This window comes from Zootermopsis nevadensis, unplaced genomic scaffold (assembly GCF_977971745.1).
Source record: "Zootermopsis nevadensis isolate Lab colony 2312 unplaced genomic scaffold, Znev_1.0 Znev_ptg000028l, whole genome shotgun sequence".
NCBI classification, from domain to species: domain Eukaryota; kingdom Metazoa; phylum Arthropoda; class Insecta; order Blattodea; family Termopsidae; genus Zootermopsis; species Zootermopsis nevadensis.
In genome coordinates, this window is record NW_028259160.1 from 16,094,839 (window position 1) to 16,122,146 (window position 27,308).

The window sequence follows — 27,308 nt, forward strand, 5'->3', positions numbered from 1 at the left end:
TGCGAGTACACAATGCCAGGCACAAGTATAGTACGCGACTGTAATCTCTAGACTTGCAAGGAATGCAGGAAGTCCGAAGCGTTAAAGGCAAACTCCATCTTTTCTCCTTCCTCCTTCTCCCCGCAAGTCTCTAGATTACAGTCGTGGACTATAGTTCTGTTGCATTGCGTGTACGTACTTTAGGTCAAGCACTGTCGCCGTGAAGTGGTTAAATATAATTGCGTCACGTGTCTGACCTGTATCCAGTTTGCTTCCCTGCAGGGACGCTACAATTGCGCCCATACTGGGTTGTGACGTCATGCCAGACATTGAGTCTACTGCTACATCAACGACATCTGCTCCTGCCTCTGCACAAGCTAGCATAGAAGCCACACCAGCTCCGGCGGTGTCGTGGGTATGGATGTGTATCGGAACATCTGGATGTTTGTCTCTCAGTGCCGTAATCAAAAGTCTTGCAGCAGCTGGTTTCAGCAGTCCAGCCATATCCTAAAACAGCAGAATAATCATGAGGATGATGTGAGTATGTTCCTCTGAAACACTAATATATAACTGAAAGTCCACACAGCGTTATAACCCAAGAGACCGACAGTGACATAACATAATTGTACATTACGTAATTCAGATAATTTCTTAAACAGGTGAACGACTATCAGCTACTCAAGGAAGGCCTTGTACCTTTGGGTGGCCTTTAGTAACTGTGAAAGAGTAAAAATGTTAATGTTGTACCTTTTAATGCAGGACATAAGGGAAATGTTAATCCGAATCCGATTACATAAATTATACCTTTATACACAGAATGTGAGTGCCGGCTTTAACGAGCTCATCCGCCAGATTAATGTAGTACTTAAGGTCGTATTTCTTGCGCGTGGGGTCAGAAACATCACCCGTATAGGATATGGCAGCCTCCACCACGCCTCCCGCCTTACCAGCTGCTTCCATACCAAGAACTAGGTTTGGAAGATAGTTGAGCGCATCGAATACTCTAAAGATGTCCATTCCCACCTGCACAGATAGCTCACAAAACCTATAATAAATATAAAATAAATTAATTTGCCTCCCAGCTGTTAAACTGATTTAATATAACATTAAATGGTAACAGTACCCTTTACGGGTCCCCAACTTTTCAGTTGGCTCGATCTATAGACATTTGGTAGGACTCCTTGGATGAGGGATCGGCCCGTCGCAAGGCCTCTACCTGTCCACAGGACAACATCCATGGCTTGAGTGGGATTCGAACCCACGGTCCCTGCGATCAAGAGCCTCAAACCGCGTGGCCACTGAACAGGAAAGAGACAATATATTCCATTTTTTGATATTGGTTTACATATTTATTTTTAAATATATTTATTTTGTACAGTCTATACACAAACGTTTGAAGTTTATTGGTGTTGTAAAAATTATATAATATTAAAACATTTTGTTATGTAAAATATTATATTAGCGCTCTTAATCGTAAATACGATTTTACAACACCAATAAACTTCAAACGTTTGTGTATAGACTGTACAAAATAAATATATTTAATCAAACACAAACATGACGCATATAAGATACAAATATTTATTTTTATTTTCCAAATAAACTGAGAAAAGAAATGCAGCGTGTACGACAGTCGGGAAACTTACTTGAAGACAACATTGTCGGGATAATTTGTGTAGCCGACTGCATTCGCTCCTCGCAACAACATTTGGAATGGAATGTTGGGTATCTGCTTACGCATGTCTTCTAGCCTTTCCCAAGGGCACTCGTGGAGAAATCGAAGTGCAACGTCAAAAGTTGCACCTCCCCAATTTTCCATAGAGTAGAGCTGGTTGAAATTATGGGCAACGTAAGGAGAGATTCGCAAGAGATCGTGTGAACGAATGCGGGTCGCTAGAAGTGACTGGTGAGCATCGCGGAATGTCGTGTCCATCAGCAGTAGACCCTTGTGGTTTCGTATAGTCTTAGCAAATCCTTCTGGACCTTGAGCCTTCAGAATGTGACGGAACCCCTGCGGTGGTTCAGGGCCTGAGGAGACAGTAATCATTCAATTAGTAACGTGATGATAATGAGTGTAGGATATTATTTTTATTTTATTGTTTATAGTATTATGGAAGACTATAATAAATACCTTCGCTGCCCAGGTTTTTTTAAAAAAATACATTATAACAAAATAATTAATTTTATTATTTAAAATATCACACATTTTAATGTACTCTTACTCAACGCCTGAATCTATTTATATTTTAGATTAATCTTTTACGTGTATCATAAATATACAGAATTTCAAAAGATTTTAAATAAAAACACTTAACACAAGGAAAAACAAATATTAATGCTGAACAGATAAACTGCTTTGTGCATTAAACCATATATGGTTATCAACAAATGAAACAGTGATCAATATGGATTCATTATGAACTGCAATGTAGATGGCCTCATAAGATCCGGCAGAGATGATAAAACGTAAAACAAAAGACTAAATTCAAATCAAAAATCTTACAATCAGACAAATATTTTTAACACGCGGCCATCTGAGACACACGCCTTTATTTAGCAACAGTAAAAGTTTCTATTTTAATTCAGAATTATTAAGATAAATGTTAATTACAATTTAAAGAAAACATAATATTGTACAAATTGTAAATTCAGAAATTCCTCAGCCCTTTATAAAATTAAGTCAACATGGAAATAAGACACTCAAGAGAATTATAAACTAATTTAATGTTCCCGTAACCAAATATTTCTGATATAGACACACGTCTTATCTAATACTAACCTGGTACATCTCCATCAGAGTCACTTTCAGAACTAGCTCCTCGGGCTGAATAATCTGAAATTTTACAAAGCGTGGATTCGTGATGGGAATTGTGCAACACGCAAGCTTACAAAAACAAAATATATGCATCACAAACCAAAACAATTAAAAGTAGTTTGAGACAAACCATGGACTGTGAAAATGATATTTGAAAGGCAGGCATAAATACTTTCGAACACAGCGCTTAATTTCATCTAGAATGATTTATAACGAACGACTGCTTCGCTCTCCACATGTACCTTCAATGACACATAAAAAGAAATTAATAATCATACTACGGATATAAAAGTAACTATTTGGATTATTCTAAAGTGGATCTGTTTGAACGGAAAATCGTGAGGTGAATGGAGGATAAAAATTAATCAGGAAATCTATAAATTATATAAAGACATACCATTGTCACAATTTATAAAAAATCAAGAGACTTCAATCGGCAGGTCACCTGATTCGGATGGACGACACCCGAATTCCAAAAGATGGTATTCAAAGTGTTGGAGGAGGAAGACCAGTTGGAAGACCCAGGAACATATGGGAGGATTCAGTTCAAACGGATGCCACACTGCTCCTGAGGATTAGAAATTGGAAGAAGGCAGCGGAGGATAGGGCCGAATGGAAGAGGAGAGTTGAGGAGGCCACGGACCGAATACGGACCGGAGAGCCATAGAAGAAGAAGAAGATTTGGATTATTCTGTATCTTTTATCTTTAAACTATGGTGCCAAGTACTTATATCTCTTGATGACGACATGTTTCGATGAAGTTAAACTTTTCACTGACTTATACTTTGAAAGACAAAATAATTACTTTTTCTTGCGTTTGGACGTAAGTTAATACTCCTCCAAAATCTGAATTTGGCAACAGGTTAGTTTAGGTTGGATTGGGTTGGGTTGGGTTAGGTTATGTTAGGTTAGGTTGGATTAGGTTAGTTTAGGTTAGGTTAGATTACGTTAGTTTAGTTTAGGTTATGTTAGGTTAGATTAGTTTAGGTTAGGTTAGGTTAGGTTGGGTTAGATTAGTTTAGGTTGGATTAGGTTAGTTTAGGTTAGGTTAGATTACGTTAGTTTAGTTTAGGTTATGTTAGGTTAGATTAGTTTAGGTTAGGTTATGTTAGGTTGGGTTTGATTAGTTTAGGTTGGATTAGGTTGGATTAGGTTAGTTTAGGTTAGGTTAGGTTAGATTACGTTAGTTTAGTTTAGGTTATGTTAGGTTAGACTAGTTTAGGTTAGGTTATGTTAGGTTGGGTTAGATTAGTTTAGGTTAGGTTATGTTAGGTTGGATTAGGTTAGTTTAGGTTAGGTTAGATTACGTTAGTTTAGTTTAGGTTATGTTAGGTTAGATTAGTTTAGTTTAGGTTATGTTAGATTAGTTTAGGTTGGATTAGGTTGGATTAGGTTAGTTTAGGTTAGGTTAGATTACGTTAGTTTAGTTTAAAATGACTATGTTATATATAAATGGAAAACAAACTTTGCCACAGATGATGTCATATAGGTACACGCTAAACAGGCTCAAGTACACTGCGTCATCACATAAAATTCTTATTACTTTTTATAATTCACTGAATCCATCTTTCAGAAATTAGGCACTGATTCTGTACAACTAGCATGTCAGAAGTCCTTCAAAAAAAAGGCGAGTGCCTGTTGAGAGGACACTGACCTAGGGCAGGATGATCAAACCAATTATAGCAGTCGACCAGTTCACTACTAACGGTCAATACCTCTTCTGAGACTAATCTTTTTTAGAATGTACTTTACGCAAGAAAAATAAGAAAAACTTAATAATAACTAGGGCAAAACAGAACCACATACACATGCATCATAGCACCCTACGAACCTCCCTACTTGTAAATTCTTCTTAGACGACCCTTCTTCCTTACACACAGTAAGAGTACGCATGTATGTATCTTCACTTTGGTATATGCATCATGTGTATTTGTTTCTCAATGTCAAAATGCGTTCCATACGTTCATTTTTTTTAGTATCCAGTACACACCATTCAGCATGGTGTGCATTGGCGGTTAGCAGGATTCACGACCCATCAGTTCATGGGTTCGATCAGGACCATGACATTTAACGCTCCTCGTGTGACCCCCTTTTCGCGAAATGATGATGAAAGTATAGTAATTTTTGGGATGCCACGGAGAAACCGGGGAAACCCCAGAGGAAAACTCCGTGTTGCCTAGACCACGGCCTTGCCCAACACAAGTTAAAAATTCGGGCACCGCCGGGAATCGAACCCGAGACCCCAGGATTACAAGCCCAGCGTTCTAACCGCTAGACCACCGTGGCGGTATACGTTCATTGACAGAGAACTACTGACCCCGGCTGGGATTAATACGAGCTGCTTCAATTAATCATCACGCTATGCAAGACAAATCACCCAGCAAAAAAGCATGTGCACTTACTTACATAGCGGTGTGACTGAGTAAAATAAACCATCATGCCAATCAACTTACCATCTTCAGTGTCATAAAGCCATTACGTGTATTACGTTACCAAAAAATGCAGAGTACGGGAAACCTGCCGATGTTAGTGAAATTATTCAGTGATTCCAGTCAAGTCATTTTGAAATAAGTAATTCACTATTCAGTAAACTAGACGTGTGGAATATTGAGTCATGACTCAAAAGCAAATGACGTAGTCACAATTCATAAGCGGAGGTGTGAACTTACGACTGACATTCATCTGCAGTGCCTATTCGCGGCATATTCCGAAGAAAAATTATATTTTTAATTATACAGCTTGTTATTTTTTTCTATTTTATTTAATATGTAAAGAATCTACTTTCAAATTTCATACCCAAAGCATATAATTAATTGACTTCACCGCACAGATCGTATTTAACCAAATCATCGAAACAACTGTTTATACATAATATCAGATTAATATATGAAATTTTTTTTTTAAATAGTCCGATTTAAATTATTTCAAAATAATCAACATTTAAATTAATTCTCTTAATGATTCCTCAAAGACCAGTCGGCCATCAAATTCTCTGCAAATTCATGACTTAAGTCATTAGATTACTGATGACTCACGTGATGAGTCAATCATTTAAAATAAGTCCCTCACTCAACAGTAATGTTTAATTTTATATTTTTTGTTTCGATATTCAGATTATTATGGAATAAATTCATAACACAGCTGTTTTATACGTCTCAAATAATTTACTTTTCCATAATATGCTTTAAAATAAACATACGCAGAAATATCAGCCGTACGAGGAAATCCCGACTCTAAAAGTACCTCCTAGATCAAAGAATGAAGAGTCGAGTACATAATTGGCTGACACCAGACACTTTTTACTGATTGTGTTACGTTAGGTTACCTATAGGTATTTCAGGAACATGTGGATTAATTTCAGCAGGCTTCAGCTTCGTGGCAAGAGGCGTGGATGGTCCATTCACCAAGACTGTTCCAATGTAGTTTAATAACTTCTGTGCTCTGTTGAGTGACTGAGGTAAATGGAAGAGTTGTGGATGCTCATCGATAAAGTACGTGTCTAGGGTGCCACTAAGGAATTTCTGATTCTCCAGCACATTTAACAAGAACGGAATGTTTGTCTGAAACACAGATCGCAACTCTCAACAAACTTTAAAAAAAAAAAAAAACTTACAAGACCTCATGGTGTCACAATCCAAAAATCCACCATCAACTTAAATAAATAGTCCATTTTTGTACGCTGATGGTTAAAGGTTAAATATAATTTTACTACTGTTGTTACGAAGTCTTACCTTAACTCCTCGGACTCGAAACTCCCTAAGAGCGCGGTTCATCTTGGCAGCTGAGGCTTGCAAGTCTCCAGCGTGAGCAATTACTTTGACTAGGAGGGAATCGTAATATGGGGATATAATGGCACCAGCAAATGCCGATGCCCCGTCAAGACGAATACCCATCCCTTCGCCGCTACGGAACACCTGTAATTAAAATTACAGATGCATCTCGCGTCCTCATATGGGACCTTAGGTTTTAACACTCAGCTGATCGTAACATAGTAAAGTTTAGTAACATAATTTAATGGTTAAATATTGCACGCAAAATAACTGAGCGACACCACATTAAATGGTACACTTTGGGAAATTAGGCATATTAAAATGGATCCTACAGAAATAGGGCATGAGGATATGGACTGCATCCGTCTGGATCAGGACAGGACTTAGCGATGGGTTCTTCTGAACTCGGTAACAAACCTTCGAGGTTCCGCAGAAGTTGGAGAACGTTTTAACCAATCCAATGACTATTAGTATCTGAAGTAGATAGTTCCGTCACAAAAAAGTTGATAGTGGAAACAAGGTTCCGGAGAATTTGACGTAAATACGTCTATACGGAAAGGAAGTTTATATATTGGCTTTATTCTAAATATTTCCTTTTTACATGCTTTACAATTGAGTAAAGTTTGATTAAGACTTTGCTTATTTAACTTGAATTAGTTACGCTTAAGATGGGTCTGTGGTAGCTGAATGTAATGAAATGTTTTATAGGTAACAACAATGCCGAGTAAACACGACGTTCCCTAGGTACACTTTTACGTTACCCTTTTTTACCGAATGACCCTTCAATACAGACGTATTTACGTCAAAAAGTATACATAGTATATTTAAAAAACTTTACATAAATTACTAAAATAAAATAAAGTTAATATAAGTAGAGGTTAGAACCGTCTCAAAGTAAACCGGATTGTCGTCTCACCTCTATTCTTCCGGTATCAGGTTGGAAGTTCTTGGCCGGGTCCTCTGTCGTAACTCGACACTGTATTGCATAACCCTGGGGGTTAATCTTATCTTGTGTCAACCCCATTTCAGGAAGTGTCATGCCTTCTGCCACTCTGATTTGTGTTTGTACTAAATCAATTCTGGACACACAAATATTAAAAGTTTAATTCCAGTTTTCCTTCGCACATTCAGGCCTTCTGCATGTTGCAAGCTTCTTTCTTATAAGCAACTTGTTGCAATTTCCTTCGTTATCGATATCATGTTTAAATAAATGTTTACATCTAAAATAGAACATAATTCATGGCATTTACAATGGTTAGGATTTATGAGTTATTTTAAAAAAAAATTACAATAATTGTAGTAATAACTTCAAGTCTAATATTAATTTTTCTACGATATTTTAAAATTTAGTGTGGATTTTTAGATACACATGGACCAGTTAACAAACTAGTGATTGTTTAATAAATAAAATTAGTCAGATTTCTTCTGTTGCCAAATCATCGATCAAAATGTGCCTCTATTAAAAAAAATTTAACCTTAGAAAAAAACTATGGGCTGTTCTGAAAATTAAACTGTTGAATCTGTCACCAGTTGCATGGACCGAGTTATATTTTTTTGAGAAAGATCTTGCACTTATCATGGCCTGTAAGATAATTTTAAGGTACTCGAATATTATTTTAGTGAAACATCAAAATAGTTTTAAAAAAAAAATCTGACATAAATTTTACATTTTTAATATACATTTCATTTTGTTATTTCTAAAACCTTTCTCGTTCATTCCGAATGCTGTAGCAACGTTCATCAAATTGAATGATCCGCTGGAAAAAAAAATAATTTAAAAATATACATAAATAAACATCTTTCAATATCTGAACATGGACCTACCCGGTTATTTCTTCAGTGACGGTATGTTCCACCTGCAGCCTAGCGTTCACTTCAATAAAATAAAAGTTTCCGGATTCATCCGATAGGAATTCCACTGTGCCTGCATTCTCATAGCCAACGTGTCTGGCTAAGTTCACGGCCTGCCCTGTGATTCGATCTCGTACCTATAAGAAATAACACACGAAATTCCGGAACTTACCTTATAAAGTTGAGCGAAGCAAACATGATTACAAAACTGAAGTTGTTTCCATCACTGGTATTAACATAAACATGAGAAAAATTAACGTTTTGAGACAGCGTTTAAATAGTATGTTTCATTTATTTGCGATGTTCGTCTGCCGTCTAGATACACGCAACATTTCGTAAGCCGAACACATGCCAACCTAACGGAAGAATAATCACTGAAAACGTTAAAATCTTACTAATACAATTATAATGTAAAACTGAAGATAATTTCTTTCTTTGATGTATTTAAGACTCGGGCCTTCCTTTCTAAAACACGACATCTTACCTTAACATCTAACTTGGGTGCTGGAGCAATTTCTACAACTTTCTGATGCCTCCTCTGAACCGAACAGTCTCTCTCGTACAGATGGACGACATTGCCGGCTTTGTCTCCCATGAGTTGGACCTCGATGTGACGAGGTCGTTCTATGAATTTTTCGATGAACATTGCCCCATTTCCAAAAGCAGCTTTTGCCTCTGAACTTGCTCGCTCAAACATTTCTTGTACTTCCTACAAAGACGTAGGAGATAATAAATATAACTGCAAGTGGTACTCTGAATATTGGAAAGACTTTCTTTCTTTCTTTCTTTCGATACGAGCTTAAACAAATTCAGCAAAGTGACAAAGCTCTATTTTAAACCAGCTTAAGTACAAAAACCCCACATTCTATTTTGTTAATGTGTAAAATAAAAATTATTTAACACATATTCTACATAATCATTTTTTTAAAATAATGAGCTATTTTTTAGGAAAATGATAAAGGTTGATTAAAACTTCACATAAACTAAAGGTTATGCAACTCCAGTAAGAACCAAAAATTAAATATACCTTACAGTTCTCAGTTCAGACGCTCGTAATACCAAGTGTTATCAAAATGCGCACAGCAGCTCACAAAAGATTCTCCCCTCTCTAACATGCATTCTTAGCACTTTAATTTCATTACGGAAAATTTACTGAAATTGGAAATCATTTCAGATTTACCTCCATCTTTCGAACTACTCTCATACCACGACCACCTCCTCCGAAGGCGGCTTTAAATATAACAGGAAGACCGTGCTTAAGACAGAACTCCATGGCCTCTTCTGGTGTAGTTACGGGGCCAGGGGTACCAGGTACAACAGCAACACCTCAGACAAACAAAACAGGATCACTACTTTCTGATCGCGTTCAGGAGATAGAGAAGTCAGTTCCTTAGTCCTTGTTCATGTTTCAAAAATGTATATATTTTAGCATTAACATGGAAAATGAATGTCCTTTATTTTCCAAGTGAAGAACAAATCACGCCCTGGAAAGAGAGGTTATGTTCATGAAGCATAATGTAAGTTTTGACATCAAAAATAAATAAATATTAACAATCTTAATTTCCAATTAAAAAAATCAATCAACAAAAAACTTAATTCCACAGTATCACAATTTATATTTCAATAATATTTACATCTAAGCATAAACACCGTGGAATTTCTAAGACAACTAAATAATTGTTTTCTGTCCACGTAAGATAAGGCTACAACTTTTACTCAGTTGTTGCTGTAGAAACAAAGAAACCAGATTAACGATTAATTGCGCACTTCAGTAAGATCTTTACCTGCATCAATGGCTGCCTGACGGGCAGCAACTTTGTCTCCCATCTGCTGAACAACTTTTGGAGACGGACCAATAAATCGTAAACCAGCATCAATACAAGCCTGAGCAAAATCTGAACGTTCTGATAAGAACCCATAGCCAGGGTGAACAGCATCGACATTATTCTCCTGTGGGAAACGTGTAATTATAATACGCAAATATAAACATAAGTAAGGTTATGTTCAGTTTCAGAATATAAACATAAGTAAGGTTATGTTCAGCTTCAGAATATAAACATAAGTAAGGTTATGTTCAGTTTCAGAATATAAACATAAGTAAGGTTATGTTCAGTTTCAGAATATAGACATAAGTAAGGTTATGTTCAGCTTCAGAATATAAACATAAGTAAGGTTATGTTCAGTTTCAGAATATAGACATAAGTAAGGTTATGTTCAGCTTCAGAATATAAACATAAGTAAGGTTATGTTCAGCTTCAGAATATAAACATAAGTAAGGTTATGTTCAGTTTCAGAATATAAACATAAGTAAGGTTATGTTCAGTTTCAGAATATAGACATAAGTAAGGTTATGTTCAGCTTCAGAATATAAACATAAGTAAGGTTATGTTCAGTTTCAGAATATAGACATAAGTAAGGTTATGTTCAGCTTCAGAATATAAACATAAGTAAGGTTATGTTCAGTTTCAGAATATAAACATAAGTAAGGTTATGTTCAGTTTCAGAATATAAACATAAGTAAGGTTATGTTCAGTTTCAGAATATAAACATAAGTAAGGTTATGTTCAGCTTCAGAATATAAACATAAGTAAGGTTATGTTCAGCTTCAGAATATGAAAATAACCCCACAATGTAAATAATGCTACACCATCCATGAAATACAATTATAATATTGTTATTGTATCTTTCAGCAATTATTGCTGAAAATAAATTAAACAAATCTGAACCAAAACTGTATGACTATTTAATTCAGAAAGTTTTGTAAAATGTTGGTAATTATCTACGGGAATTATGCAACTTCAATGGATTCATTTAATCAGTTGTCACTCTTACTAATGTTTCTATATAATGACTGTTATTATGTATTTTCTAATTTTAACAATTTGTTAAACAGAACCATGTGTATTTATGCTAATATTTTATAAAGTTCACAGAGACCAAATAATTATGCATGTAGCTCAGTTATTTAGTTTTATGATTTAATGACACCTACAACTTTCCATACCTATCTGGTATAAGACTCAGATCAGTCTTTCGATGAAAATACTATATTTTTCAGTACGTAAAAGATTTTTATCTCTGCGATGTAAATTTAGGGAATATTTGCTCCCGAAAACTACGGTGCATCTCAGACACCAGAGAATACTGTAAATAGAAAATAAAATTATATTAAATTATTTTTATTTAAATGACCGTATCCAACTACAAATGAAACGTGTCGGAAACTGATAATACTTAAACTATAAAGGACTTTAACATACATTTTTAAACTTTACAAGATAGTATTTCTAAAACCACAGTCGTGCGAGTAAATGTTCTGAGGCCAGAGCCTCATCTCCACCTAGTACCAAGGTCTAGAATGCATGGAGCTTTACCTCTCCACCATCTATACGCCAACATTTGTCGTTTGGGCACAGGGTAGATTCTACTTAACAAATACAACTCAGACTAATGACTAGCTTAAATATTAAAATATTTTCTAAATTCTTTGATTGACTAAAGTGACTTTATTATTATTATGTGTCAGGTAATACAAACCTTGGCTATTCGAATGACTTCGGGAATGTTAAGATATGCCTGCACGGGGGGTAGACCCTTGCCAACAAGATATGATTCATCTGCCTTTTGTCGGTGCATATGCATCTTATCTTGTTCTGAATAGATCGCTACAGAACGTATTCCCAGCTCCGTACATGCACGGAATACTCTTATAGCAATCTCGCCTGAAAACAAAAGACTTTATCACATGAAGCAGTGTCATTTAAGGACAGTTAATCTTTAATAGATTTTTTTTAAGTGTTCTGTCTGACGACAGATCAGGTCCATATGAACAGGATCCTTCCATCCTTTTCTCGGACTGGGACCTGTTCATATACGTTCTTGGCAGATGATCCAGAAGTGGTTTGCCATTGCCTTCTTCTGTGTGTGAATGGAGTAATTGTTGGGACGCCACGGAGGAAAACTCCGTGTTGCCTAGACCACGGCCTTGCCCAACACAAGTTATAAATTCGGGCACCGCCGGGAATCGAACCCGAGACCCCCAGGATTACAAGGCCAGCGTTCTAACCGCTAGACCACCGTGGCTATCTTTAATAGATAGATCCTTGCAAAGCACTTACTGTTAGCATTGTGCACTTATATAATGCTTTAATTAGGTCAAAGCTTGAGTATGCCTCGGTCGTTTGGAATAATCTTACACAGACAGATTCTAATAAATTAGAAAATATTCAAAGAAAATTTGCCAGTTTATGCAATTACCGATTTTTCCAGTTTAATATCCCCCGAAAATATGAACTGATCCTATCTACTTTAAATTTTAGAACACTTTATTCCAGACGACGACATCTCGATGCGTTATTTCTTATTAATGTATTTAAGGGCAAAATAAATTGCCATTCCATTATGGACGCTGTTGGTTCACGTGTGCCGGCGAGGCAAATACGAGAATTTTCTACTTTTAGTGTGAGCAGTGCGCTAAGATATAGTCCTTCAGCGAGGTGCGTCATCGCTGCAAATGACGTATGTAAATCTTTGGACGTATTTAGCACAAACATTGTCTCCCTTGAGCGAACGTTCTCAACAAGGGAAATGATCTAGATAGGTTTGTCTTGTAGATGAACTAGCTTCGTTATCTGTCTTTTTATATTTTTTTAAAGTTTTACAATTATATTAGTGTTCCCTACGTGGATTATTTTGTTTTTATTTATATTCCTTCATTTTTTGCTCTGTGTTAATATTGTTTCTATTTTGGGTTTGCCTGTACTTGGCAGTTATATTTAATACTGTATATTTATAAGTTTAGTTAATCCGTTTGTGTAAGATTTTTAATTTTTATTTCACTATTATTGTATATATTATCAGTGTTTGCCTGTTATTGGCTTCTTGCTGTTGGCAAACACGTAAATAAATTAATTGAATTGAATTGAATTGAATTTAGGGTTCCAAAGGCTTAAACCTTGTAGATTTTAACAGAAGGTTTCGTAGTGTGCCAGCAATAGGCTGTAATGCAGACCACTCGCTCTTGAAGAAAAGTTAAACAATAAGATAACCCAAATGAAAAGTCTACGTGTTCATCTCGTCAGTTGCAGCCCTGAATCATTGATGTGAAAATGAAATAAATAATTTTTCATTCATCTTTTAAATGCTCATTCACCTCTGTTTGCAACAAGAACACTTCGAATTGGACGATATTCTACGTCGGTGGTGTAATTCCGTCTTGATATGGACCACACGAAGAATCTGTGATGCTGCGAAGGGAAGCCAGCCCCCCGGGAGGATCGAGCGATGCAGACACTCAGCATCGTGGTTAAGACAGTGACGGCAGACGTGCAGGTGCGACAGACCGACAGGAATTACAGATCGTCAGTCGAGATCTTTTGCCGATGTCACCACATCTAAAATAAACCCAACATTTCATTTTCATCCCTCTTCTAGATTTATTCTTTCATGCACCATGTATTTAATTCAGTCTTCACATTTTACTATAATTTAAACTGCATTATTTTAAGATGTACGCCATTTACAAGGAGCATCTGATGACTTTATGTCAACTGTTCGGAATCCTTTTCCTAATATCATTGCCACTTCGGCACGGGGTCATCATCTGGAAGGAACTCTATGATCCTAGTTTTTATGACACTTCTGACCGGGAATGACCTCAGAAATAAGATCTTCAAGTTCTGACAAGATGTCATGGGCTAGTCACGTAACATTTGATTCTTTAAAACTAAAGCAGTTGATAAATTCTTCAAATCTATAAAAATCCCATTTCTTTGGTTTCATGTTCATAAAATATTCCTCAGTTATGAAACCTATTAAAACATTCTAATCTGTCCTAACCGGTTTATTTGATAGTGTAATTTATATAATGTTTATTTTTATATAAACTATTTTAGATCGTAAATATTTACTGTACTTACAGGCATAAATGGCATCTCCACAGTTTCTGACCTATGTGTTTATCTTTTTTGCCAAAGTCCACCATTCTGGTTCATGTAACTGATTAGTACTACCCTTCAAGCATAATTTTCATATTAATCCACATATATTGTGGACAGTGCGTTATTTTGTATGAAAGTAATCACGAGTTACAAGTAGTGAAATACCAGAACATATCTTAATTACAACTACAACTACTTAAGCTACTGAAGGATTGTGATGACAGAATGGAACTAACTAACTAACTAGATGGCTTACGGAACCCGAAGGTTCATCACCGAATTAACCAAAGCCCTGTCCTGGGCCAACAAAATCCAGTCTCCTTCAACTCCTATCTCCCATAGATCCCGCCTGAGATTATCCTCCCATCTACGTCTAGGTCTCCCCAGAGGTCTCTTCCCCTCAGGCTTCCCAAATAGTGGACCCAACCAACCAGATGGCTTACGGAACCCGAAGGTTCATCACCGAATTAACCAAAGCCCTGTCCTGGGCCAACAAAATCCAGTCTCCTTCAACTCCTATCTCCCATAGATCCCGCCTGAGATTATCCTCCCATCTACGTCTAGGTCTCCCCAGAGGTCTCTTCCCCTCAGGCTACCCGGTGCACACCTCTTGTCCCATCCATGCGCGCTACATGTCCCGCCCATCTCATTCTTCTCGACTTAATCACCCTGACAATATTGGGGGAGGAGTACAGATTTTTAAACAGAATGGTACATGGGGAAATAAAGCAGAAATTGCCTCTTATAAGACACAAAGGTACGAAGATAAAACGAGGCGACATAACAGAAGAAAATTATTCCATGTGGACAGACAGGGAACTGAACCGCTGTCAGTTAACATGGCCGACCTTCCTAAGTTCTACGGCAAGGATGATGCTTACGGTCATCAGTTGGAGCAAAGTCCTCTTCTTGAACTTTGTTGTTGTTCGTAAAGTTACCTAGCTCATCGTCAATTGCGTAACTCGTTTTCCTGATCTCGTAACACAAAATCTAAACACGACAATTATGGCAATGTCAGAACGTTCGTCGCGAACCACTAACGCGTGTTCCAAAAGGACCACGGAAAGCGACTATGGAGTTTCCGAACACGTTGCTGATATGTTACATCCAATCTCTTTTATTCTCATACCGAAACTTGTTTCTGATATAAAAAGTTATGAATCGTAATAATTCTCATATTTGACGTAACAGGTATTCCCTAACGATGCAGCGAGTCCTTGACCAAATTCATACAGTGTACCAACAAAATGACATGAAAATTTAAAATGAGACTAAGAAGTATTACCTCTTCATTAAGCTTCCATTTTATGAGTTTGTGCAAAGAACGTATTAAAATAATGGAAAGCTGAGTTACTGTTGAATCTCTCAGGACATCCGAGTTAGTGTTCGTTCTACAACGCCAGCTCGAACTATTTTCATGTTTGAAATTATCAGATTATGGCAATGTCACTGCACAAAATTGTTATTACGAAACTGGGAGATGACGTCAAGGAACAGAGGCTTATGTAACAAACCATAACCTAAAATGTATGGACTTCATTTGTCCTAACAAACTCGAAAATAATTCTCAGAGGTCATATATATCCGTAAACACGTTTCATCTCAGTCACAACTCAACAAAAGCAAGAAAACAAATAAACACGTAAAGTTATCGTTATTTATACGAAATTTAAACAGTTCAGGCGAAAAGAACATACCGAAATCACTTAAGTAAGAACTTAAACCTCTGCACTTTTATCGAAATTACTGCTCTAACTCATTTAACATAATTACATAGGAAACACATTAACAAAACATTTTAGCCTATTACAGATACGTTGATATATTGTTATCTCATAAAAATAACAAAACAAACATTAAGAAAGAAAGACAACAACAACTCAGATGACTTCATCCACGTCATCTAAACCAGTTGTATTCAACCTGGGGTACGCGTACCCCCGGGGGTACGCTAAGACATCTTAGGGCGGTACGTGAAATTTAAAAAATATATTATTTTATGATAAACACTGAATAATCAGTAATGTAATTTATTTAATTTATTTTAGATGTAGATTATATATTATGTATAACTTGAATTATACGCCAACTTTGGGGGTATAAAGTTGAAGAGAAATTATATCTGGGGGTACGCGAACAAAAAAGGTTCAATACCACTGATATAAACAACACTTAAAAGAAAACACAATACACGTCTCAATGACAAAGGATCAGTTAGTTAAAGTTATTTAAGGAAATAATAGCTGTTTATTCTAAGGATCAATAAATAATCTCTGAGGGCAAAATGTAGATTTAATGAATATTGAAACGGGTGTTCCTGCTGGCAGTAAAGGGTTGTTCTGCGAGAACTAATCGCCCATGGAGAGGTTTTGACATTAGCTTTTAGGCTGGCTAATGAGCTTAACACGTGTGCAGTAATTTCATCTAATGGAAGCAACTGAATGAGACGTGCTTCATTTCCGAGCTTACAGACAATAAAAACAGTTTCAGCACAATGTAAAAAAGCATTCTTCATTTTTACCATACTTTAACTACGAATGTCTGATTAAACATTTAGAGCCCGGTGGTAACTATATGTACCACCTGCTTTATCAATCAAAAATTGTTCATCTTGTATTTACGTATTTCGTATGATTCTTACTGTAAACAGCTGTCATTTCCTTAAACAGCGTTAACCAGTTGATCTTTGTAATGATGAAATGTGGTGTTTTCTTCGCGGTACGGACTGAATTCTTATACATTATTTAGTCGAGCTTCGGCCTTAAATGTTAAACGCCTTCTTTGCCAAAAATCCACCTATTACCTTCGTTTGTTTGTCTGTTCGTCCGTCCGCATGTAACTCAAGAACTGCTAGGCGGATATTTGTGGAATTTAACAATGGTGGGGTTCACTACAATTTTTAAACAATACCAATTGTGGTTGAAATCAGACAACAGTGACGTACACCTTCATATGAAGACCTACATTCGAATCTAAGCATGAAAGTGACCTTGAAACCGCACGGGGATTTGAGGGGGGCCTAGATACACATTCTGCCCACTCAAAGGACGCTGACCTACCTCAGATAATTCTAACGTCACACGGGTCAAAGGTCATGTTTTCATGGACCCCACAGCTTCCAACATCTGCCTATGCCACATATCAAAGAACATATATCAATTTAAAATCTATAGACAACGCATCAAAATTGTGAAGTTAAGCGTCTATTTCCTGACTTGTTTATGATGTGGGCAGCTTCATGAAAAATACGAAACTATGTAACTCCAGAAAAAAAATTCAATGCCAAATTTAATGAAAATTCATCACCCGGTTAAGTTACGGATTATCAAAAATTGATAATTGTTTATATTTATTATTATTATTTATTTCTGTTTCCGTCAGACACACAGACGCATGGTCCTAACGTTGTGTGACCTACATTCTGTGGCATTCAGGGCTGGGCGATCGATAAATTCGCCCAGGAATTTGGAAGCTGGCAGGCGAATAGCATCGCAGCCATCTTCCTGAAGAATTATAAACTATTTTCACGACTTCAATGCCCTTCTGAACCCGAAATTACGACTAAGTGGAGTAATGAATATACATTTCAACTTTACTATTGTTAAAAAATATCTTAGTCGTAATGAATTGGTATTTTAAAAATGGAAATAATAACAAAAGAAAACTGCATTACGAAGATTACGAAGTTAATAAACACGAATGAGGCTGAAATCAATTAAGAAAGTTAAACTCGATAGAATGAATAGACAAGAAGACAGAAAGGTATAATGACGTACATATATACTCTTAGATGAAAATGAGACATTTCAAGACATAATAACAGATTTAAAAACTAATTAAACTATGGACATCGGTACATACTTCATGAAGAAGCTAATAAGAGAAGGGGGTAAAGTTGGAGGGAACGAGGAGACAAAATTTTATGAGAAATTGTCTGTAACCGCAAATTTAAATAATTTAAAAAATTTCTATGATCTTCCGATAAATAATATCCTTCCTTTATAATTACATTATCATCAACATTCTCATTATGGCCACTGTCTTTAAATAACGTAAAAATAAAACAGACCACGAAAAGAACGGAGCGTATGTCAAGTCCAAAATGTGGTGACAACTGAACTTATTAGAACGTTTCACTGCGATAACAGTCAGTAGGCATGAGAAACTGTTGTGTTATTGAGTTACGTAGTACAACCATACGCCTAACAAGTACTGCATAATCTGAATACAATGGAACATGTTAAACACTATGGTAACGCGAATAAAATCCGTTTCACACATTCGTTAATGACAAGGGAAACACAAAATAAGAACCAGTGACCTGGATTCAAAGAGAATCCAGAATCCGTAAACATAAGCAGCGCTTTACTCGAAACAACACAATTATTTTACGGGATGTTGCGCCGTGTAGCCTGGTAGAAGTTTACCGACGTTTCAGAGGTCCTTGCTGCCTCCATCTGAAATGGTGCTACAACCCAGAAGACAGTCATCTTTCTAATATTATCTGTTAAACTGCAATTACGCATATAAGGTTCAAAGTTAATCTAAATACGTAAGAATTCGGTCCGTACCTCAAAGAAAACACAACTAATCTCCATAACAGCGATGAATTGGTTAACACTGTTTAGGGAAATAATTGTTGTTTGTTGTGAGAATAATATGAAACCCAAGATACTTGAGTAAGATAGTTACTTGGTTAAGAAACCAACTAGTCTAGTAGTTACATAATTACGTAAGAATATTAGATACCTGACTTACCGTGTCATTCGACTATCTACTTAAGTAATCGCTTAGTCACCTTGACTGCCTGTGTCTCTTGCTAGTTTAAATAGTCCCGTGGTAAAATGCGTCCAACATTGCAATTATACCAACTGTTACAATTTAAATGTATATATGTTAGTGTTTTCCTATGCTGACGTCTACAATACGTTTTCACTAATCAAATTCAAATTTATACGCATTAAGTACAGTGCAGAGCGAAATTATCTGACTTTTCAACCCATACAAAGCATAAATAAATGGTTAATACAGATATTATTTACAGACGTTTCAGAGGTCTTACTGCCCAATCATCAGGGTTATGACTGATCAACCCTGATGACGCCTGATAGATCAGGAACCTCTGAAACGTCTGTAAACTTCTTCTAACATACAACATGATGCAAGAACTTGTATGAAAATATTAAAGTACATAAATATTAGAATGAGGATTATGTATTTCAATTGTCTGCCTTGTGACATGTACGCAGTTCATTGTTTCAAGTGACATTCACATATCAGAGAGAGAGAGAGAAAGTGAGAGAGAGAATTAGTGAAGATTATTCTATTCCTTCGTCACACAAGTTACACATTACGAAATTTGGATTAATTGTCATTTAAACCAGTGTCTAATTCGAAGGGCGTCGTTGCGCACAAGACGTGTTAAGACACTTAAGTGTCGGCAATGGAAAACCCCCCTACGGTGATGTAAGAATGCAAATGAGGTTGTCACTTTGCACCTGTGATTTGCAGAAGTGTTGGGTTTCTTTACAAACTTTCCTTTTTCTTTCAAGAGGACAATGCCACGAGACCACAGAACATGATCGCAGAGGAAAATACGTAATCAGCAGACAAAGGACATTAGTCATTGTCACTTACAGCCGCATTAGTGGCTACAGGTCGAGTCTATCGTACGTGCAGTTCCGGGTTTAAATACAAACCACGAAGACGAAGGAGATGATACGCGTAGTAAACATGAAATTTTGACGTGTTCACCAGAATTTGACATTTGAGAACGGTGCCAATTACATCAGAGTTATCTGAGGTTCATGACCTTTTGGGGGGGGGCTCGATGTCTAGCGGGGTGATGACGTTATCAAGGAGGATTCACCCACATGGTTAGGCGACGGAATAAGGATTCCCCACTCAACCGCACGTAGAAACTGGACGTGTATACAGAAACGAAAATTTAAAATTTAATTAAAATCCTTTCATTAGTCTAACAAATTTCAGAAAACGACAAACTGAAAGGCGATTTGGGGGGAAGGTAATAGGAGCATTTTTTTTAAATTTAGGTGCAAAAGCGGCTTAAGTTAGGCTCGCTGCATTCCGCGCCTAGGCGCCTTTGTATCATTAACTTGCTTGCTGGCGAGACTCGTGGACCAGGTGCGAGAACAGAGCGAGAATGCTGCTAAATTTAGCAGCAACCACACTTAAAGTGAAATTGCTTTTAGAAGCTGGACGGGACTAAGACTACTATACCAATTATGTCGGCTGGGGTGGATATTAATCTTACTACGCTTACAAATGACATGTTAGGTCCCACTACACGTGTAACACCCACTCAGACAGATTTATTTCTATAAATCCGGGTGCAGTAACTCATTCAGTGGACAGCTACTTAACTTTAGGCTTATGTACGCATAAACAAACAAACAAACGAAACTACAAAGCACCTACGATGTCTAACTCGGAAGTCTTTTCCCCTGAATATCAATGCTGCATGCAGTGACACATGACACGCGAACATGAAATGAATTCGGACGAGATATCTCGTGCTTAACGCGGGAAGGATTATAAGCACACACACACTTGAGATTGATCAGTGCAATTGAGTAGAATTGTAAACTTAATAGTGGACAAACCTCTCCTCTCCTCTCCTCCAAGCATGCTAATAGTTGCTCATTCATCCTTCAATCAAGCAGGGATGAGTCACGTGGTTCTATTTCCGGCAGGAGGGCAGGCTTCTCGCCAGCTGGATAGGTCAGGGCACCTCAGAGTAACCCACTTGCTGGTAAGTCGACCTCATTGCGTATAATTCGATAAGGTCATTCGAATATATTTGTCGTAGGCCTGGGTGTTATTTAAATACCGCTAACCGATCATAAAATTTTAGACTAAAAATCTGAAACTGAGAGACAACACAAGCGACTTTTCAGGTTTATGGTAAGATAACATTAGAAGGGGGTTTAAGAAACAGAAGGTGAGGGCGCGTACCGAAATGGGATGGTTTAGGATGAGAACCAGAGACGGGATTATCGTAAACACGGCAAGGAAATTTCAGAATTACATAAAAGTCGAGGAATATCTTGATCAGTCGATGGAGCATTAACGTTTAAAGACCTGCAAGCAGCGTTCAACATTGAGGCGTTTTTTTAAAATTATTTAAGGTCACAGGCACTGAGACTGAAAACGATCATGGCCACTTGTTGGAGCAGAGTTCTTAAGAAGCTGATAGTCACGCAGCTGGCCGAGGGAAATTCGTCGAGTTTCATGGAACCCATCAGCTTTTCGAAAGAAAATTGTACGTGGGTTCACTTCTCATTCCCACTCATTCATGTTGCGTGTCCAACCCATCTCATTGTCCTTAATTTTATCACCCTGACAATATTTGGTTAAGCAAGACCAAAATTAGGAACGAAGAAATGAGGAAAGGAACACAAACATTGAGGATGGAAAAACAAAAACGCAGAAACGCTTCGGTTTCACTCGATCCTCGTTACTAGGCAACCATTCTTAAATGGTGCGTCACGGAACGTAAGCAGGGCAGCATCCTGCCCCTGCGCTACTCCGTGTGCAGAAGATCGGATCTCCTGCGGGCATCGACCTGTAAATCCTGGGATCGATACCGCACGGAAGAGGTGGAAATTCCTGCAGGCTAATCAAGTTCACTGACAAATATAACGCAACTGACCTCCCAGTCTGGAACACCGCCTTCCAGAACACAGCCCTAAGTAGCCCTTCACCCTTGAAATGTATAGTAAAATGAAAGCAGTTTTCTTGCTAACAAATATTATTTCAGATTTGATTAAGTCTTAAACAGAACACCCTGTATAAAAGAAGCCATGATATAGACAGCCTTCGTTGTGCGGCTTCGCTTACGTTACGTAAAACGGCCATGTGGAGGATGAACAACTTGCTAATTACTACTGCTAATTATAACTGATAAAAGGCTTCCTTATTCTACATTCGGCAATCTACAAGCAGGTAATTAAATTCTTGTGCGTTGTTTGGATAAGGATTACAAAACGAGTATACAATGAGGAGCGGTGTCTGTCCGCATATTTCATCTCTGGAACTTCTCAGCAGACATGAAATGTGACACCGGGAAGTCTATCTTAAAAATTTAGTGGGTAATTTTAATTTTAATCCAATATAACAATCCTTTATTTTTCAACAAGTTCAAACTGAAACTTTCATTTAACCCCCCCCCCCCCCCCCCCAAGAAAGTCATCGAATGAAAGGCCAATGGATTAACAAAATATAAGCCAGGGTGGATTAGTCACTAAACTGACTGACCAAAGAAACGAATTGGGATTCGATTCTCGGTATGGGTAAGGACCTAGGCTTTTACCTTATTTGTAACATGATTCTTATAACAAACAAAGATTATTTCCCTAAAAAAACATTAACCAGATGACCTTTCTGTAATGAAGTGTTTTACCTGAGGTACGAACAGTTTTTTTTTAATATTATTATTTAGATGAACATCATGTTTCAACATACCTTTACCAGAAGGACGAGTCAGCACTGCCTGGGAACCTTCATGACGAAAATTTCTCTAACCCCCCCCCCCCCCCCGTTAAATTTAGTGTACGTCACACTCTCCTCCAATTTTCTCTTTCGTAATCTCTCGATTTTCGTGTTTTAAAAAGAGTTATATAAACCGAGACTCGATAAAGATGGAAAGGCAGGGTGCTTCTTTACCTGCTGTAAATTCGTTGTTCAGACGCGACAAGACGAGTGAGACGGATTCTAAACTGACACTGATGGGGCGATTCGAGATGTGGTCCAGCATCTTGTGTTGCGCGCATATTCGGAGCATGTGACCTTGCCCTGATCGATCAACCAAGTCCCATCGCCATCAACCGAGACAGAAATAGCACACCACTCGGAGGTTGATAAATTATGATGTAGGTAGATTATGGAGATAACGTGACGTCAGGATCCACTATCACCGATCCAATTATCCGCATCTCGTGAATCTGTGACGTGTGTTTCAATGTAAGAGTTTGTCTGGAGTCAGTTTTGCGTTTAATTCTCTGTTCTGCACAGACGTAAACATTATAAAACAACCTTCGAGGAAGGTCACGTATGGAACGGCCTGCTACAGAGATAATGCACCCGAACGAATCAAAACAACTTTTTCTATCCTGGATATTACGCGGAGGAAATCTTAATTTGTTATGGCATATCATCAGTTCAATGTTAATCGAGATGTTTCTTTATTCACATTTTGGCTTAAATAAAACCGGTTTGTCCTACGCTGTAAAGCAGAAGTTCCTTCGAACAACATTTAAGAATTAAGTCCGTACCGCAAAGAAAACACAACGCAAGGATTAATTGGGAAAAAAAACACTGTTTATTCTGAGAATCATATGAAACTCGTACACTCTGGAAAATTGCAAGATTACTTAATGTTAAAGTAAGTGGTATATATAGTTACCACTCGGTTGTAACGTTTAATACGCTGATTTGGTAGCTGTTCATTCCCTCAAAATCTTGTCGTCTGAATCCGTGAGAACCTGTTATTGACGCGATGGGGGCGAGACTATGTCGATGTAGAAATACGGGTCCATTGTCATTCTCCCAGATGATACAGGAGCAAATATGGAGCAGGTGTGCGTGTAGAATGATACCGACGCGGAAAAAGCTAAGAAGTATGAAAAAAAGACAGTCCCAGCGCCACTGTACGGATCCACGACCGATGAATGAATCCACACCTCCGAATTGTAGATAGATTCTTCGTAAGCGGCTTATTCATCGCCCTGATCATGGAGGCAGCAGACACGTCTGAAACGTTCGTAAAATTCTACCAGTCTATACGGCGCTACAACTCGGAAGACAGACATCTCCCAAATGATGCCGAGTTAGAAACGTACGAGGTGCGATCGGAAAGTTTCTAGACTGCGCCTATAAAAATCCGTACACTTATCTCAGGTATTAAATTCATCCATCACCCTCGAAGTAGTTCCCCTGGGAGTGAACACAACGATCCCAGCGCCGCTGCCAAGCCTGGAAGCATCCCTGGAAATCTTTCTTTGTCAGCCTGTCAAGCACCATCTGCGATTCTGCCTGAATCTCTTCTATCGTCTCAAATCTCCTTCCCTTTAGCTGAATTTTCATCTTTGGGAAGAGGAAGAAGTCACACGGAGCTAAATCCGGCGAATAAGGAGGGTGCGGGATGACGGCCATGGTGTTTGAGGCCAAAAACTGCCGAACTTTGAGGGCGGTGTGCGCTGGCGCGTTGTCATGATGCGTCGCATGTGGAGTTCTTCCTTTAGAATCAGCTGACAGGTCCCATAGCCTATCCCAACAATGTCACACAAGTCGTTGATGGTACGACGTCGATCTTCGTGAATGGCCTGCCGAATCTTCGTAACATTTTCGGGCGTTGTGCTCGAAGATGGTCGTCCAGAACGCTCGTCATCATCGACAGAGGTAACTAAGAAACAAATGCTAATTCGATGATGCCGGCTGGCACACTGATTCACTATGAATGTAGACCCAACCCCTTAGCGGCAGAAGCTCATACTACATCCGGTTCGCCCTCTATTGACACAGTCTTGAAACTTTCCGATCGCACCTCGTACACACGTTCTGACGAGGTTTGACTGGGATCGGCCATAACGAATATGTAAATCTCAGAACTGTTATTTGTTTTGAAAGAACAGTCCACAAGATTCCGTTCAAGGACAAGAAAGAACCAGGTAATAATTGAGAAATCATTACGTACCACGGATTCTTCGTCCGTATTTCATGCACTACACAACAAACCCATAAGAATGTTAATGCCATAGCCGAAGGAATAAGAAAAATGACGTTTCTACGAATCTGCTAGCACGAAGAGAGAGAGAGAGAGAGAGAGAGAGAGAGAATATGCCATCCAGGCCAAGGAGAGCAGAAAACGAAGAAAAGTGACAATTAAATGATACAGGAATGAAGCGAAAATAACGTAAAATGAAAGATAAATAAATAAAATGAGCAAATGCACTTATTTTCACAAAGAGGAGAGATACAGTAGCCCCTTTATCAAAAGTGGCATTGAACTTGGCCCCAATGGATGGGTGCAGATAGGCGGGGGGGTGTTACTGTCATAAAACTTTCTTCGTACGTACACTGACGCCAGAGAACGTCCCGTCCTTGCTTCGAGTCAAGGTCATCGAAGCTGGTAGGTGTCATCGAGTAGTGGCGCCACTAGAGGAAATGCGGCAAACTCACAGTACATGTCTCAGGGGTGAATAAACTACATTTCCCCAACTTGATTCAGTCGTCCGGGAAAAAGACTATATCACGGCTCTACACGCAGAATTTTTTATATTGTTTTTTATATAACAATTCTCGCGTGTCATAACTGAATGGGTGGATAGGTACGATAAATTACAGACCACAGGATACCAGCCACCGGAACTAGAAGTCTGTGCAAACTTCCTTCCAGGAGCATTTATCTTTTGCCCAAACAGACTCTGAGGCCCACCCTAATCTCGCATTGTTTTGATACAGACGTCCATTTTCTGGAGGGAGGGGAGTACACCAACAACACCGAGGTCCAGTTTACGTGAATTCAAAATTACGTTAATTCAACAGCAGAAACTGTATAAACATTTACAAAGTTTTACCAAGCTTAGGGTATAATATTAAACGCGATCATACGTAGGCCTTACTGCTTAGATTATGAAAGGACACGGATGAAACCTGTTTGTAATGAAATGGAATTTAGAAAACTCGTAAAACTTCAACCTCCACGCTTCATACACACGTTCGAATGAACGTAATCGATGTTAAAATCAAGACACAAGTCAGACTGATCGGTTCAGGTTCCAATACAAGTCACCTGAGAGTAGGTCATGGTATACCACCTTCCATCTCGAAGAAATTTCAATAATCTGTATCCAGGTCAGCATCGGATTTTTAAACTCAGTAACAGATATGCAATAAAGACAGAAGAAAGAATAAATACGTGACCACAGCTGCTTTGAAACATTCAGTGCAGTCATTGTCGACAAAAAACAAACATCACTTGAAGTTATGTCACTGGCTCACGCAACAAACAAGACGATGGTCCAACAGCCGTTGGCCGATAATCAACTTCAGGTCAAAGTGACCGTTGAGTTATCTGTTGAGGTCCAAGACAATCTAACAACGTACAGAGGTCGTCACAGAACCGTCCAAAGGATAAATGGAATCTTTCGGATTTGGGCATAACAATCGAGGAAATGTCCTTACAAAAATATTACGTAAACTTTGTTTCTCATTTTATATATCAGTACTGTTAAGTTATGTTATGGTGGCGAGATTGGTAGAACTGGTCTGATCTGTATATCTTCGAGAATTATTTAAAAAAAAAAGAAGAACACGGCAAATGATAACACACGATAACAATTGTTATCAGCGCCCTCCTAATCATACCGTAAGAAACAGAAGCACAGAGCACAGGTTTATGCCCGAATATAATAATTAGAAAACAATTTTCAAATTTCGAAAATAAAATTAATCATCATTATCTTAAATCTTTATATTTACACGTAGAAGTCGTATTAAAATGTTACTTAACCTACGGCAAACGAAAGATAAGTGATGCTCTTGGCTGCGTAAAAGTTAACGAGATAATAATTACAAACTTTCGTTAAGTAGCTTTTCTGCAATCTGCGCAAATTGGTGTCAAAATGTTTTGATGATATTATAGGATGCCTCAGACTGACACTTTACGTGCTTGAAATGTTTTCAAAGTTTCAGTAAATACTTTTTACAGAACGTTAAATCATCACAGATTTTAATTAATCATTACATCACATCCACAAAAAACCACTAAAATTCAACTCACAGTGTATTCAATTCTATATAAATTCTTTGATTATCATGTTATATGACACAGATTTTATTTTAAAAATATGCTTCCAATGCATTATTTTTTCATAAATGATTACGAAATCAACACACGTTATATTATGTCTGGATTTCCCATTCATTGCACTG

At 37.7% G+C, this 27,308-nt stretch overlaps 1 protein-coding gene and 1 long non-coding RNA gene across 5 annotated transcripts in view; one reads left to right on the forward strand and one right to left on the reverse strand.

Moving 5' to 3' along the window:
- Positions 1-27,308, reverse strand: part of PCB (Pyruvate carboxylase) — a 34,499-nt gene that overhangs the window by 6,310 nt on the left and 881 nt on the right. The window contains exons 3-16 of one of the 4 annotated variants that reach the window (XM_022057564.2): positions 20,978-21,243; positions 13,568-13,808; positions 11,953-12,137; positions 10,200-10,365; positions 9,596-9,741; positions 8,900-9,124; positions 8,389-8,552; positions 7,481-7,643; positions 6,526-6,708; positions 6,120-6,354; positions 2,759-2,812; positions 1,626-2,007; positions 784-1,024; positions 237-486 (exon numbers count right to left, since the gene is read on the reverse strand). In XM_022057564.2, coding sequence (XP_021913256.2) covers positions 237-486; positions 784-1,024; positions 1,626-2,007; positions 2,759-2,812; positions 6,120-6,354; positions 6,526-6,708; positions 7,481-7,643; positions 8,389-8,552; positions 8,900-9,124; positions 9,596-9,741; positions 10,200-10,365; positions 11,953-12,137; positions 13,568-13,715 — 2,542 coding nt within the window. In that variant the 5' untranslated portion in view covers positions 13,716-13,808; positions 20,978-21,243. Of the gene's footprint in view, positions 1-236; positions 487-783; positions 1,025-1,625; positions 2,008-2,758; positions 2,813-6,119; positions 6,355-6,525; positions 6,709-7,480; positions 7,644-8,388; positions 8,553-8,899; positions 9,125-9,595; positions 9,742-10,199; positions 10,366-11,952; positions 12,138-13,567; positions 13,809-20,977; positions 21,244-22,838; positions 23,002-23,039; positions 23,059-27,308 lie in introns of those variants that run through there. The other 3 variants (XM_022057565.2, XM_022057566.2, XM_022057562.2) reach the window with 3 other exon arrangements.
- LOC147872362 (uncharacterized) lies at positions 383-11,379 on the forward strand. Its single transcript, XR_015537558.1, has 2 exons — positions 383-516; positions 9,590-11,379. It is a non-coding gene; the product is annotated as an uncharacterized LOC147872362 (long non-coding RNA).